This window comes from Ciconia boyciana, chromosome 13 (genome assembly GCF_034638445.1).
Source record: "Ciconia boyciana chromosome 13, ASM3463844v1, whole genome shotgun sequence".
NCBI classification, from domain to species: domain Eukaryota; kingdom Metazoa; phylum Chordata; class Aves; order Ciconiiformes; family Ciconiidae; genus Ciconia; species Ciconia boyciana.
In genome coordinates this window covers 19,685,564-19,699,534 of record NC_132946.1, presented here as the reverse complement: position 1 = coordinate 19,699,534, position 13,971 = coordinate 19,685,564, and the positions used below count along the sequence as shown (strand labels likewise).

Genomic DNA, 13,971 nt, shown 5'->3' with positions numbered 1-13,971 from the left:
ACAAGTGAGAAACAACTTGTCTTTAAAAGACTACAGAAAAGCACAAAGTGATAAAATAAAATAGATCATTTAGAATGTGAAATCTCTGTTTAAATAATTAAAATCAGTTACTGGAGCTTATTTTCAGTCACTCTAGTGTACTAAGGATAAAATTGATACCAAATCCAATCTAGTACACCTTAAAAACAAACACACCTTAAAAACAAAACTTTTTGTGTGCAAAGCTACCAAGCCACACACTCTTCATGTAGCTGTAACACTGGAGAAGACAAATTCCTTGTGCAAGAAGAGCCTATTAAGCATTATGCGAAAGTGAAGAGGCCAGCTGCCACGGCCATCCTTCTGTACTTCTCTCAATACTTTTTTTCATCCTTATTCCATGAATCTCTCTTTCATCTCAAAGGAAAGGATATTTCTAGCGGATATGTGTCATACTGTACGGTATGACACCTTCACGATCTAAAAGAAAAAAATAAATGTATTGGTAGCTGCTCAGATCTTCATAGGAAGCACTCCTGAGGTGTCTCAAAGCTGTACAGAACTTTCACCAATCTAGCAATGCTCTTCTGAAATCTTCAGCAGATGTAGTATCCATGTCTGTGATAATGTCTTACATAATAGAACATTTCTGCTTCCACAGCAGGGACTCAGGGTCGAAATTTAACCCTCCTATTGGAGGTAGGGCTAATTTCTTTTCTAGTGGAGCTTCAGATGAGCTTTAAAACTAGATTTTGGAAGGTCTAATTTAGACCATGTAGAGAAACACATCAGAAATACTCCATTATACCCAATATAAATCAGTGGATATTTCACTAACAAAAAAACATCCATTTCATGGGCTTCTGGGGAGATTATTAAAACTTAGCAACAATAAATGCAGTGAAATGGGAAGGCAGATGCAGACAAGAGGTAGTCAATTAATGCCATCATCACCATGAAATATAAAACTCTAAGATTTAGTAAGAAAAACACTACTTAATATATCAGTTACTTGAAAAATCTCTTAGCTCTGAAACCACTCACTCTGATTTTAGCTCTGATACTCTGAAACACAATCTATACAGTTTCCTTAAGTAATGCTGGAGGAGAACATATGCACCAAATTAAATGCCAAGAGCACCAGATTCCTCTTAATTTTACCACCACAGGCAGCTCTGCAATGAATACCATCAACCCTGCCTACCCACTCCTCAACCTAGGGAGGTTTCTCCTGAAAACAGACACCTGCCTTCTCAACTGCAGCTCTAAAGCAAAGAGGGAGACCCAGAACTTGCTATACGAGATGTGCCACGTGAGTAACCAGCAATTTTCACCGCCTTCTAGTCCTGCGCACACAGACGCGCACGTCTGCACGCACCACGCACCTCTTGCCTTACTCCTCATCTCCGTTTGCTGTGACACGCTGAATTTAGATTGCTCATTCTTTAAACACGTCCTAGTGTCCCATTTTCTGCAAGACACAATGATTAACAACTTATTTTAGAGTATTTTACAATGATTAACAACTAAATGAAAAAATAGAGGATTCTGTTTTAGCTCAACCAAAACATACATTTGGATTATTCTCCAAAGCTATCATGGCTTGGTGAAAGAAAACTGTAAAATATCCTCAAACGATACCTCTCTCCATAGTGGGAAGGGGAACGTACTTCTCCATAACCGAGTTCTTCTAAATGTGTTGTACATCATGTTGTATACTTCTTCCAAATGTGCTGTTCATAAATGTGTTGCAAATCAGCCCTTTCAGTCCTTTTTCAAGAACAGAATCCCAGAACCAAAAATTTCAGACTGACTCTGAAAAAGAGGGCAAAAAGCTAACGTGCCTCTGGGCCATACACCTTGAAAATATCCAACCATTAACAGATTAGTTAATTTTCCTGTTTTAAATTAGGATTTACAATTACTATCTACAATTATCTTTTGGGAGAAACTCACCATGTGTCTGACAGGAAAACCTTTCCACAAAACACTGCAGATGGAAGGGCAGGCAAGCCTGTTTTGATGCTGCTACATTGCTTCCCCTCTTCAGGGGGATGAGCAGGTCTGCTCTAGCACTGAGAGGCAACTAGCATTCATGCCACAAAGCAGAGTGGCCAAGCCCCAGGTAGAACGGGAAAGAAAAATAAGAGCCTGAAACTGTTTTTGTCAGACCCAGTTGAGCATCGCATCCTCCCTTAAGCAGGTCCCTTTGAATCAGGGCACTGGGAGACAAGGCAGACACCAGCAGCTGTCCATGACCAGTGGAGATCACATCACCATCCAGCTCAGGAGCAAAAGGTCCAGTGCTTCCCATTGATACCTGAACTAAAGCAATCTGTCCTGCAAAGCAAGACACAGCTCCAAGGATATCATTCTGGACACCCCGCAGCCCAACAGACTGCGAAGTGAATTGCAGGCAAACACAATGCCACACCTGATACATCAATTTTGAAGGCTGACCGCTTCCTTGCAGAAAAGAAGGGATCTTCTACCGCAAAATACAGAAGAATGGCAGTGTTTGTCATGGCCCATGCGTGGCATCCCTGGACATGCAGATTAGCTGTCAATCTTCCTGACATCAATGTGCAACCTCAGACTGATGGTCTATCTATTTGAAAGACTGGGCTAGAACTGAAATCACTGTTGATCAGGAAGCAGACAGATGAAATGGCAGCCCTGCACAGATCTGCTGGTCCTCACACAGCAGTAAGCAAGGGCTGGACACAGTCAGCGTGACACAGACTGAGCCTATGAGGCTCACATGCACAACGTAATGTAGTATTTGAGTACCATGGTGCAATCTCCTGGAAATGCCAAGCAGCTTCCCACTGGGAAAGCAGGAGAGAGTCTCGTTGGCTGCTCAGACATCCCTTCACCACCTGAAGTCAATGGAGAGCAGCCACCGCCTGGCCAGCACTCCCCAGTGAGCTCCAGGACTACGCAGGAGAACTACGCAGGAGGAGATAAGAACAGGAACGGAGCAGTTCCTCTCTCCTGGAACACCCCACGCTTCCTCCCCAAAGGCATGAAAGGATCTAGCCTGCTACAACTTGTCAGAGGCACCATGACAGCCAATGATGATGGAGATATGTACCATATTCATCCTCCTCAGCAGCCAAGAGGAAGAATGAAGGTGCCAGGGTGCCTCTGCTAGATTAAAGATTGCATCATTCTCAGAAAAGTGAAGACTGGCTAGGGATTTTTCTTGAAACTTCAGCCATCACAGTTATGTAAATACATTTGCAATGGTAGTAAGTCCTAATCTTCCCAAACCTTCTTGGCTTTTCTCTTACAATTCTACCTCCTAAAACCCCAATGCTAAGTTCTGCCTTCATATACATAGCACGTCCCAACAACATCCTTGAAAAATCCACCTGCAGAGCCATGAACAGAAAGTGACCACGAAGCAGCCTGCTTTTCATCAAAAGAAGAAAAAAAAAAAAAAATTCTCATCAAAGCCCGCTTGGGGATTACAATTTGACTTACGCGGGTAAACCTGTTGAGAGGAAACCTGGCCATAACCCCAGATCATCACCATCAACTAACATCCAGAATATTATCTTGAATTGCTCTTTAAATAAAGTAACAGCTCATAGTGCTTGCTCAGATTAATTTTACTTTAAAGGTAATTTTTAATAAAACACACTGATATTTATGAATAAGTGCCATAAGCTTGAGTGACATAAAGAGGATTTGTATGAAGGATCTGTGTTTGGATATAGATTTTTTTCTTCCAAGATTAGTGAGAATAAAGTAAGGTTACCAGATGGCAAGGGCTGATGGTCATTACGTTTGGAAAGCCTGATTCCTCATAAAGAAGTAATTTAGAAATACTTATCTTATGGTCAGTTTCTACTGCCTGTTACAAATCAATTTTGTTAGCTTTCCTTAATTTAATAAAACCTGTAAATTGAAAAGTCTCCAAATTCATTGCATCTAATCAGTGTAGACTTCATACCATTTATTAGAAAAACTCAGAATAATTAATCAAGCATTTTTAGCAAGTGGCTTTCCAGCAACTGTTTGTCCTATAACAACATCTCTAGTATGCTAAAAAAAAATCTATAGTTTTTACATTAAAAAAAAGCATTCTGCACACAAACTTTTTATGGGGAGAAGATCAAAAAAGTAGAGGGAAGGAAAAGCCGCTTCTGCATTTCTAAGAGCATCTTTTCCTCTGCCTAACCCCAAAGCACTACATCTTGTACTTTAGCTCTTAGTCTGCATTTGATCCACCTCCATCAGACCAGCTTGGCTTCTCACCAGCAAAAGGATACATCTCTCTCCTGCATCTCAAAACCAGTGCTGACTAGGCCACCACCAAGACAGATCCCATGGGAGACGAGGTCCCGGGAACAGACCAGCACATTCTGCATCTTTCAGGACGCCACACTGCTGCCAGCCTGGGTTTCATCAGCGCTGTCGCCCCCGGTCTGCACCCTATCACGTGCCAACTCGCATTACTCCTAATGGAGTGATGCACAAAGAAGGAAGCAAATAAAAAAGGGCAGACTGCCATAATACTAAAATCATACTGTGGAGAGGGAGAGAGTGACTGCTGCTCCCCCGGTGTCATGTTAACAGGGGTAGGGGCAGGACAGGAATCAATCTAGAACTGCAGCAAATCCTCCTTCCACTTGCAGAGGCAGCTCTCGACCCTCACATCTGAGTAGAGAAAAGGCATCATTTAATTATTTCCCAGCAAATGCCCCTACTTCACCTTCAGGGGAAGGAAAGAATTATCTCTATCACTGTTATTTGCATTAACATTGATCCTAGTCCTGCATCAGCAGGCAAGCAACGGGATGTTAAATCTTTGACTTACAATCCTATTTAGTTTTATTGCTACAATTTTTTGTAAGGAAAGGCATGCTCAGAATCTAAAGATTACCATCCTTCACACAGTGGATGTGCTGATCGTAAGCCAAAGCACTGATGAGGTTGTCACTATTGAGGACGGCAAGTAGGTTTATTTTGCCATTTAAGAGGGCAAGGAGAAAATTAGCATTGTTATAACTAACGCTGTCTACTTAGATATGAATTTGAAACACAGGGGTCTCCAGAAACATTTTTTGTTGTTGTTTACTTTTTAAATATATGGAGTTAATTTTATTATCTTCAGTTGAGTTTTAATCATAATCTGCAATATTGTGATCAATTCTGAATCATGTTCAAGTGATATCACTGACAAAAGACATAGGAGAAAAATGAGAAAAGATTATTAATAGCCCAATGATTTAAGGTTTGTCTCACCCAGAAGACATGGGATCACTTTACAGACACTCACACTTGTGTTGCTTTTTACTTCTGAACAACTAAATGGATATATTTTGGGACCTTACAACAAGTACGGAAGAACGTATCATAAATATGAAATCTAACATTTGCATGCTCAGTAGAAAAAAAATCATTACAAATATCACAGTACTTTTCATTAAAATAAAGAATCTAGTTTCTCTGGGACCAACAACTTTTGTAAATCAAGACAATTGCAAAAGAGGACTCAAGGTAAATTGGAAGAACCCTCTAATAACGACACAGATTCTGCTGCTCATTCTGTTGGTGAAATTTGACAGTGCCTGCAGGCTCCAGGAATGGATGAAGAGGGTTCTGAAGAGTATAGAGACAGATCTTGGACATAGACGGCTGTGCAGTAAGCCTGCATTTCATGTTTGCCAGTTACTTTCAACTGCACATGGTAGAAAGGATCCATGTGATAAGCAAAGCCTTTCTTTATCTGGTATCTGCTATTCCCAAATGCTTTTCTTCTTCGATGCGATGAGGTCACCATCAAGCTGCAGAAACTCCCATTAATCAGCTATTTGTGAGGTCAGGTTTCAGGGTGGGGAAACAGAAAGTGCCTTCCCAGGCTATGATTCATTTCACAGAGAAAAAAAATACAAGGCAAAAAGGGAAAAAGCGCTCACAGTGGAGAACACCAGGGGTTGGAGCACAGAGCACCACTTTTATCACCCTTCCTCACCCTTCCTCATCATCTTCTTAAAGGGAATTAGGGTACGAGGGATGGACAATATTTAAAGTATGTCTTAACAAATTGGAGGGAGGGGGTGATTTTCAAAAGCGTTTCTGTTGTTTGAGATGCAGATAGGAGCCAGTGAACTCGCAATATTGCCACCCAGCTGGAGAGCTCTTTAAGTACCTCAAGCCACACAGAAACCTGCAGCAACTACAGTCCATGCCTCTCACAAAGGACCATCTCTTCCCAAAGCACTGCCCACTGATTTTCAAACAAAACACCAGGGGCATCTCCAACTATTACATAAAAATAAATACTGGTAAGTGAACGTGCTTATTGTGTAAAATAACAATGCAAATAGCAAGCCATAAAGAGGAAGCGATTGCCACAGCAACATGCCATCAGAAGACAGAGATGCTGCCTTTTTTTGGAACCAGGAAAGGATGACACCCAGGTGTCCCTTGAACACAAGTCCCACAGTGGCAACGCCAGCAAAGGGCTTTTACAGTTCACATCCTTTTTGGGTCCTGCACCTGGGGAAGCACAACCCCAGGCATCACTACATGCTGGGGGCACCCAGCTGGAAAGCAGCTTGGAAGAAAACCAGGGGTCCTGGTGGACACCAAGTTAAACATGAGCCAGCAATGTGTCCTTGTGGCAAAGAAGGCAAATGGAGTCCTTGGCTATGGCCAGCAGGTGGAGGAGGTGATCCTTCCCCTTTATTCAGCACTGGTGAGGCCACACGAGGAGTGCTGGGCTCTCCGGTACAAGAGAGACAGGGACATACTGGGGAGTCCAGTGAAGGGCCACAAGGATGATGAAGGGACTGGAGCACCTGAAGAAGAAAAGGCTCAGGGGGATCTCATCAATGTATATAAACCCCTGAAGGGAAGGTGCAGAGAGGACAGAGCCAGGCTCTTTCCAGTGGTGCCCAGTGATAGGACAAGAGGCAATGGGCACAAACTGGAACACAGGAGGTTCCCTCTGAACGTCAGGAAACCTTTTTTCACTGTGAGGGTGACTGAGCACTGGCACAGGTTGTCCAGGGAGGTGGTGGAGTCTCCATCCTTGGAGATATTCAAATGCTGCTTGGACACAGTCCTGGGCAATCTGCTCTGCGTGACCCTGCTTGAGCAGGGTGGTTGGACCAGAGGACCTCCAGAGATCCCTTCCAACCTCAACCAGTCTGTGATTCTGTGAAAGTACCCAGAGCACAGATACACCCATTGGGAAGCCCAGAAGATGACAACTCAAAAGAAAGCCCACTAGGAATGTCACACGTGGCAGCACACACTGCTTCAAGGGTTTCCTGCGCTGCCAAAGCTCACGTCACGTCACTGGGCAGCTCTGAGCAACACTGTCCACCTCTCGGTCGGGTCCAACAGCAAGACAAGTCTTTGAGAACTGCAGCCTAGAAGGCTCTGCCACATGGTCGCATGCTGGCTCCTCGCTCCCGGAGCTGAGCAAAGGCCCAACCACGCCGACATGGGCAGCGTCACCTCCCCTCCAATGCCTGCAGCCTAGAAACACACCTACCACCACAGGCAGAAGAGTCATCATTTAGAAACAACAGTCACATTTACTGAGACACAGGTTTCTTTAATCACTTTCCAATGGAGGTTGCTTCCAGGTGCTGGACTGCCGTAGTGCAGAACACAAACAATAAAAGCCTTTCACGAGGGGGTCAGACCTCCTAACCAGCACTAGGTACTTATCTCTATACCATATGTATACGCATGTTAAATGAGCATCCATTTAAAAAATTCTAATGAGCATTAACTGATGTTGCAAATCAATCGACCAAGATCTTACTTTGCTATTAACGTACTTTTTGTTTCTTTGGACAGCCACCATCATTCCCTTGAGATGTATGAAATCCCAATGGAAGCAGTTTTCATGCAATGAGAGGTCAGAAGGCCACCTCCACACCTGGCAGAGATCCGCCTTGCTTTTCTGACCTCCAAGAAGCAATGCTAACGTACACCAACCGGCCCTGTGCTTCTGTGCTTCACATCTGTGAAAGCTTTTATGTTCTTTTACATGTGCACATGAATTTTGGAATTAGTGCCCAAATGTGATGGATAAACTCTGCAGAAACCAGCATTTAGGGCACACAGTGGTGGTTTTCTTCAAGGGAAGAAGAGTCCAGAACATTAGGAAAGCGGCTTAGATAAAACAAAATGTCTCATTAAGAGTGGACCCAATAAAGCTTGTTTTCCCTGGGAATTTCTGCTGGTGTCCCCTAGCCCTATCCCCGTCCCAAATCTACCCCCACGTCTTCGGAGCAGACACCAGAAAGACACAGCGTTTCCATGGGCTAACAAGGGCTGGACCCACCTGCCCCAGACCCACGTGCCAACTGTCCTGCTGCCTGCTACTGACCTGCACGCTGGCAAGCTCTGCCTGTCTCTCCTCCAGGCAGGACCTTCACTTGGCCTTTCTCTCTTTTGCTTTTCACAAAAAAACCAACCAAACAAAAAACAAACAAAAAAAAAAAACAAACAAACAACAAAAAAAACCACCTAGCCTTTTTTTTTTTTTTTTTTAACAGATATGGCTGAAAGTAGTCACCAGCTCCCTAAGTTATTGGGGGCAACTGCCTAACAGAGTGATCACACAGGCTTTATTTCCTTAAGAAATCAAGCTAAAAACAATACTTGGCCAGTAAAAATAAATAAATACCATGTGTTAGTATACACCACCACAAACACCAGGGCCACAAAGGTGGTAAATGGACTGGAGCATCTTTCATAGGAGAGGAGGCTGAGAGAGCTGGGGCTGTTCAGCCTGGAGAAGAGATGGCTCAGAGAGATCTTATCAGTGTGTTTCAGTACCTGCAGGGAGGGAGGACGAGGGAGCCAGAGGCAGCCAGACTCTTCTCTGGACAAGAGGCAACGGGCACAAATTAAACCACATGAAATTCCATCTGCACACAAGGAAGCACTTTTTCACTGTGAGGGCGGTCAAACACTGCGACAGGTCACCCAGCGAGGCTGTAGAGTGTCCATCTGTGGAGGTGCTCAAACTCCGACCGGACACCGTCCTGGGCAACCTGCTCCAGCTGACCCCGCCTGAGCAGGGGGTGTTGGACTAGATGATCTCAGGAGGTCCCTGCCAAACTAAACAAGGCTTTGATTCCTCGAAACACCATACCATGCAACCGATAATTACCCTATGTTCGTACATAATACGAAACAGATGGAAGAAAACAAAAACACCGAAAATCTGGTGCAATCTCACATCTTCAGTAGCTTGGAGGTCATGGAAAACTGAAATGTTGTGTACTAAGCCCTGTAATCACAGAGACTGACAGCACCACCTCATCTCAAAGAACTTCTATTTTCAATCCATTTGCCCAGGTGCTTCTGCTGTCCTATTTTAGGACAAGTGGAAAATATGGAGTCACTCTGCAGCCCAAGTGTTTAGAAAATAAAGCAATAATTTGCTCTTGGCAAAGATTGTTTTAAAAGATAATATACAGAATCATCTTAGAGAAAGAGACAGAAGAGTACTGAGAAGGAAAGCTTTCCTTTATGGCATTTTAGTGGAAGGGAAATGAAAGTTGTTAGAAACAGTCCTAATTTAACAAAACATACCTATAGAGTCTGTTTGTGCACAATTTCTGCATAAAGATGAAACAGCAAGATTTGATGGTTCTGCAGCAGCGGTAACGAGACAATACAATGCACACTTTTATGCCAGAGAACAATGCCCACTTGTGGTTTCAGTTACTTTGAAATTAATAAACTAATATAAAGTAATTTACTTGTTGTAATTAGCACTCATATGCAGAGAGGAATCAAGACTGGGGTCAAATCCTGTTCCCAGATGAGGATCCTCCCACTTAAAAGTGAAGATCTCACCCCAAGACTCGAGGAACAGCACAAGGAGGCTGAATGCTGCTCGAGATGTGGGATGGACCTTCCCTATGGGCACTGCTACAGAACAGCAATCCACATTCTGGTGGGAAAAACATTTTTCTATTTTTTGATCATTTACAATTATCTGGTGGACAGCAGAATTCTCTGTAATACATAGATTTTCACCTCCTTAACATGTAATTTACTGCATAGTAAGCGGCACATGGGAAACAAGTGCAGATAATGTACTTTCTTATATACAGAGGGAAATAACAGCCATATATTCCATACGTGACATTGTAACAGGGATTATGTAGAGGCAGAATACTTATTTGTTCTCATAAAAAGCACATTATCTATTCCTTTTTGGTAACAAGTCTCCTTGCAGACACTTTTTTCCCCATTTACATTGAGCTGTACACAAGGATGACAGAGTATCATCATCATGGGTGCTTTTGAAACCTCAGCAAACAGTATCCTGTGCTATGGTTCCTGAGTTTCCTTGCAGGGAATGTAACTGTTGTCACTACATTTGCTCCCAGAAAACACATCCTGTATCTAGTAAGTCAAGAACAGAAATCCACCCAAGTCCAAAGATGCAAGATCATTCTAACTGGATTGTTCCATTCCCCATTTGTAGTCCCATTCTTTTTCCCCATAAATAGTGCACTTCTAAAAAATTTTATTTCTCAGAAGTGGCAAAATACTGTCTCTACACAATGTTTAATAAGTAAAGTCTCATGTATTCAGAATCATTTTTCAATCCCTACATGCATTCAAAAGAATTTTAAAAGATTATTTATTAGTCCATTCATACATAATTAAAACCCAGGACTAAAACTGTTATTGACTGGCTCTCACTTTCAGTATTAGTAATGGACCACAAGTGTCCTCCTCATGAAGTTACCAAGATTCTTGCACGTGATTATTAAGCAACAAGAACATGTCTGTGAAAATACTGCATGGCGCTTTACATGGTTCTCCAGTTCAAAAGCTATTTCATTAACTACCCCTTATCAGAACTTGACTCCTAAGTAAGACTACTGAATCTTAAATCTTCTGCTCTTTCTTAAGTCTAAAAGATGGAAAAAACCCCAGTTTTTAAAAAGTTGTGTAGTGAAATGAGGATGACATGGTGGTGACGGACTTTTTCCACCACCAATGCTTTATCCCAGTTCACAGACTATCACTTCAAGAGGCTAAACAGCAAAACCTAGGGTTCACAGTCCTCATTTATGGCTGTAAAGATGCTCTTGATTTCAGCAGGGACAGGCGCAGATGTGGGAAGAAGACAGAGTGCAGTCACCTCCCCTCTCTGTTTTGCCTACATCTGAGTCTTTGTAACCCAAGGATTTTCGTTCCTTTCCCTCAGAGGGATTTGTTCTTCTCATGATCCACTTTCAACTCCCCCCTCCCAGCTGAGCAGCTCTGACATGGCTCTCATGGGAACGAATCCATACTTGAGGAAACTGCAGATGCTAACTTGGGAAAGTATTTTATTAAGGTTCAAGGTGTAGTTTTGGTAAAAACAAGTTTCAAAAATCAAATGCTATACTCTAAAGGTAATTTCTTGCTCCAGCTAAATAGCTTACTGCTGACATTAAAAAAGCTGTATGGCTGCACCGAAATTATAAATTTACAAAAGCATTTTTTAAGCCACAAATTGGCATAAATGTCAAGTCCTCTATGTGTTGTTGGCATTCCAAAGCGAATTCTTCAAATCCACAGGACTGCAGCTATTTTCGTTTAGTTTTTTTCTCTCCTGCTTTTACAGGGGCGGATCAGCCGCAGAGGCACCTGCCCGCCCGGCTCCGCGGCGCTGCGGAAGGCGCGGGGCCGGGCCGGGCCGGGCCGCCCACCCCGCGGCCTGCCCGGGCCAGGGGAGGGGATCCCGCCGTGGGGGGGCAGCGGCAGCCCCGCGCCCCCCCCCCGCAGGAGGGGACGCGTCTCGCAGGGCCCGGGCCCGCACCCGCGCCGGCTGCCCGCGCTCCCCTTCTAGAAGGTACGGCCGGCCGCTGCCCCGGGACGCCCCCGCCGCCCCAGCCTCCCCGCCCCGCCCCGGGCCCGCCGTCAGGGCCCGGGGAGGAGGGGACCCGCCGGCGGCGGCGGATCGAGGAGATTCAACCGAGGCCCGCGGGTAGGCGGCCCCGCCACAGGCCCGAGCCGCCCCCGCGGCCTCGCCCCGCCGCACCCCCCACCGCGGGCCCTGCCGGCCCGTCAGCCGCAGCGGGGCCGCGGCGCGGTGCCCCCGCCCGGCGGGCGGCCAAGATGGTCGCGGGGCGGCGTCGCTCACCTCCTCGGCCTGCTTGCGCAGCGCCTTCTCCCGCTCGTACTGCGTGAGGAGCTGCTCGTTGTCCTCCCGCAGCAGCTCCAGCTCCACCTCGTGCTCCTGGTTGTCGGTGAGCACCGAGTCCAGGTTCTCCAGCACCGTCACCACCAGCGGCATCAGCTCCTTCACCACCTCCTCGTCGTAGCAGTGGATCAGCCGCTCGAACTCGCGGTAGATGCTGTTGGCGAGGCCCGAGACCCGCTCCGACATCACCGACCCCGAGCAATAATCGTCGCCCGGGTACCCCCCGACGCCGCCATCGTCCAGCTGGATCTCCAGCATCCTGCCGGCCCGACAGCCACCCGCTCTGCCGCGCCGCGCCGCTCCGCTGCCGCTGCCGAGACCGCCGCCGCTGCCGCCAGGCTCTGGCCGCCCCCGCCCCGCCCGCCGCGTCACGGGCCGCGGGGACCGGCCGGGGCGGAGCGCGGCGGCACCGCCCCGGGAGCCCGGAGCCGCCCCCGGGCGGTGACCGAGGGACGAGAGCAGGGGGCCTCGGGGCGGCCTGGCCGTTCCGCGCGCGCAGGTCCGTGGCCGTGCAGAGAGAGCAGCTCCCAGCACATCAACACTTTTCCCACAGGGGAGACGCTAACCTCCTCCACGAACAGCACCTGCCCATCTGAACCTTCCTCCACGCGTGGCACACGCCGTTGTGCTGTGGGGGTACACCAAGATCGAGCCCACCCGTGGCCAGTTTCTTCCCCAAGACCTACGGCCAGACAAAGGATGGCAGCGAAGCGTCAGCTGCACGTAGGGGCTCCAGGCAAGGCACGAGATCTACACGTGTCACACCCCAGCGCTGCAGAGCACCACGCGGCAGAGGTACCAAGAGCACGGACAAAATACAGCGAAGCTGCAAGTTGCGCTGCGTGCTGGAAAGCCATCTTCTCTGGGACCCACATTAAAGACTTAGCAAATCTAGCTCTGTGCTTTGGTCCGTTAGGTTCATCCTAACTGAAATCCAATCCCGAGTCTCTACATCCTGATCTGGACCCCAAAACCAAAGGATTCAGGGAAAATAAGTTGTCCCAGGCCTGGATACATTAACAAGCTACAGACTGGAGAGGTCTTCAAAGTAAATGCTCTGAAGGTCACAAGTCAATTCTTTCCTATTCACACTCTCAAATTCTCCGTCATCTAACAAAAATGTAAGAAGCATTATCTAAACTTGATGTTGTTCAATCTGAGGCCTGATCTAGGACTCTTTTGAGGGAGGGGGACAACTTCCAGCTAGAAGAGTGTTCGAACCTAATTTTGCAATGCAATTATTAATGCAAAACCTCCAAACACCTTCAGACTTGCAAGTCTCTTCCTAATATCTATGAAAATCAGGGCACTCCTTTGCTCTGTATATGCTAGTTGTTTCACTTTAGTTACTCAATTATATTTCCAAGATAAGGCAGCTAGGAGACAAGGACCTATTCAGGCAGGGATGAATTGACAGATAAAACCAGAGGTCAAAACTGGCCATCTGAAGTCCTAAAAAAATCCAGCACCTGAGCCCTTGAAAGTAGCAGCACAATCACAGAACTTCATCAATAGATTTCTATAAGCAGCAGCACACTCCCAGATACAGGAGGCAGACTCCAGCACCCACAGCTTATATTACAAAAGGCAAATCGATGCATACAATACTCATTTATGTAATACACTTGTACAGAGCCTAACAATGGGGTAGAAATGGGAAATAATGCTCCAAAATGCTTACGTTATCAGCATCTCCCAGTTCTCACTGCTGTGACAAGAACATTTCATTACATTGTTATTCATCTCGATGCCCTTTTGCAAAATATCCTTGTGAATAACCTACTTGTGAGGGATATCACTTT

At 45.8% G+C, this 13,971-nt stretch overlaps 1 protein-coding gene across 6 annotated transcripts in view; it reads right to left on the bottom strand.

The window, feature by feature from the left end:
* Positions 1-12,512, bottom strand: part of MAPK8IP3 (mitogen-activated protein kinase 8 interacting protein 3) — a 78,556-nt gene extending 66,044 nt beyond the window's left edge. For all 6 annotated transcript variants that reach the window (XM_072877722.1, XM_072877723.1, XM_072877721.1 and 3 more), the window contains exon 1: positions 12,110-12,512. In XM_072877722.1, the coding sequence (XP_072733823.1) occupies positions 12,110-12,427 (318 nt within the window). In that variant the 5' untranslated portion in view covers positions 12,428-12,512. The remainder of the gene's footprint in view (positions 1-12,109) is intronic.
* Positions 12,513-13,971: the final 1,459 nt, after the last annotated feature.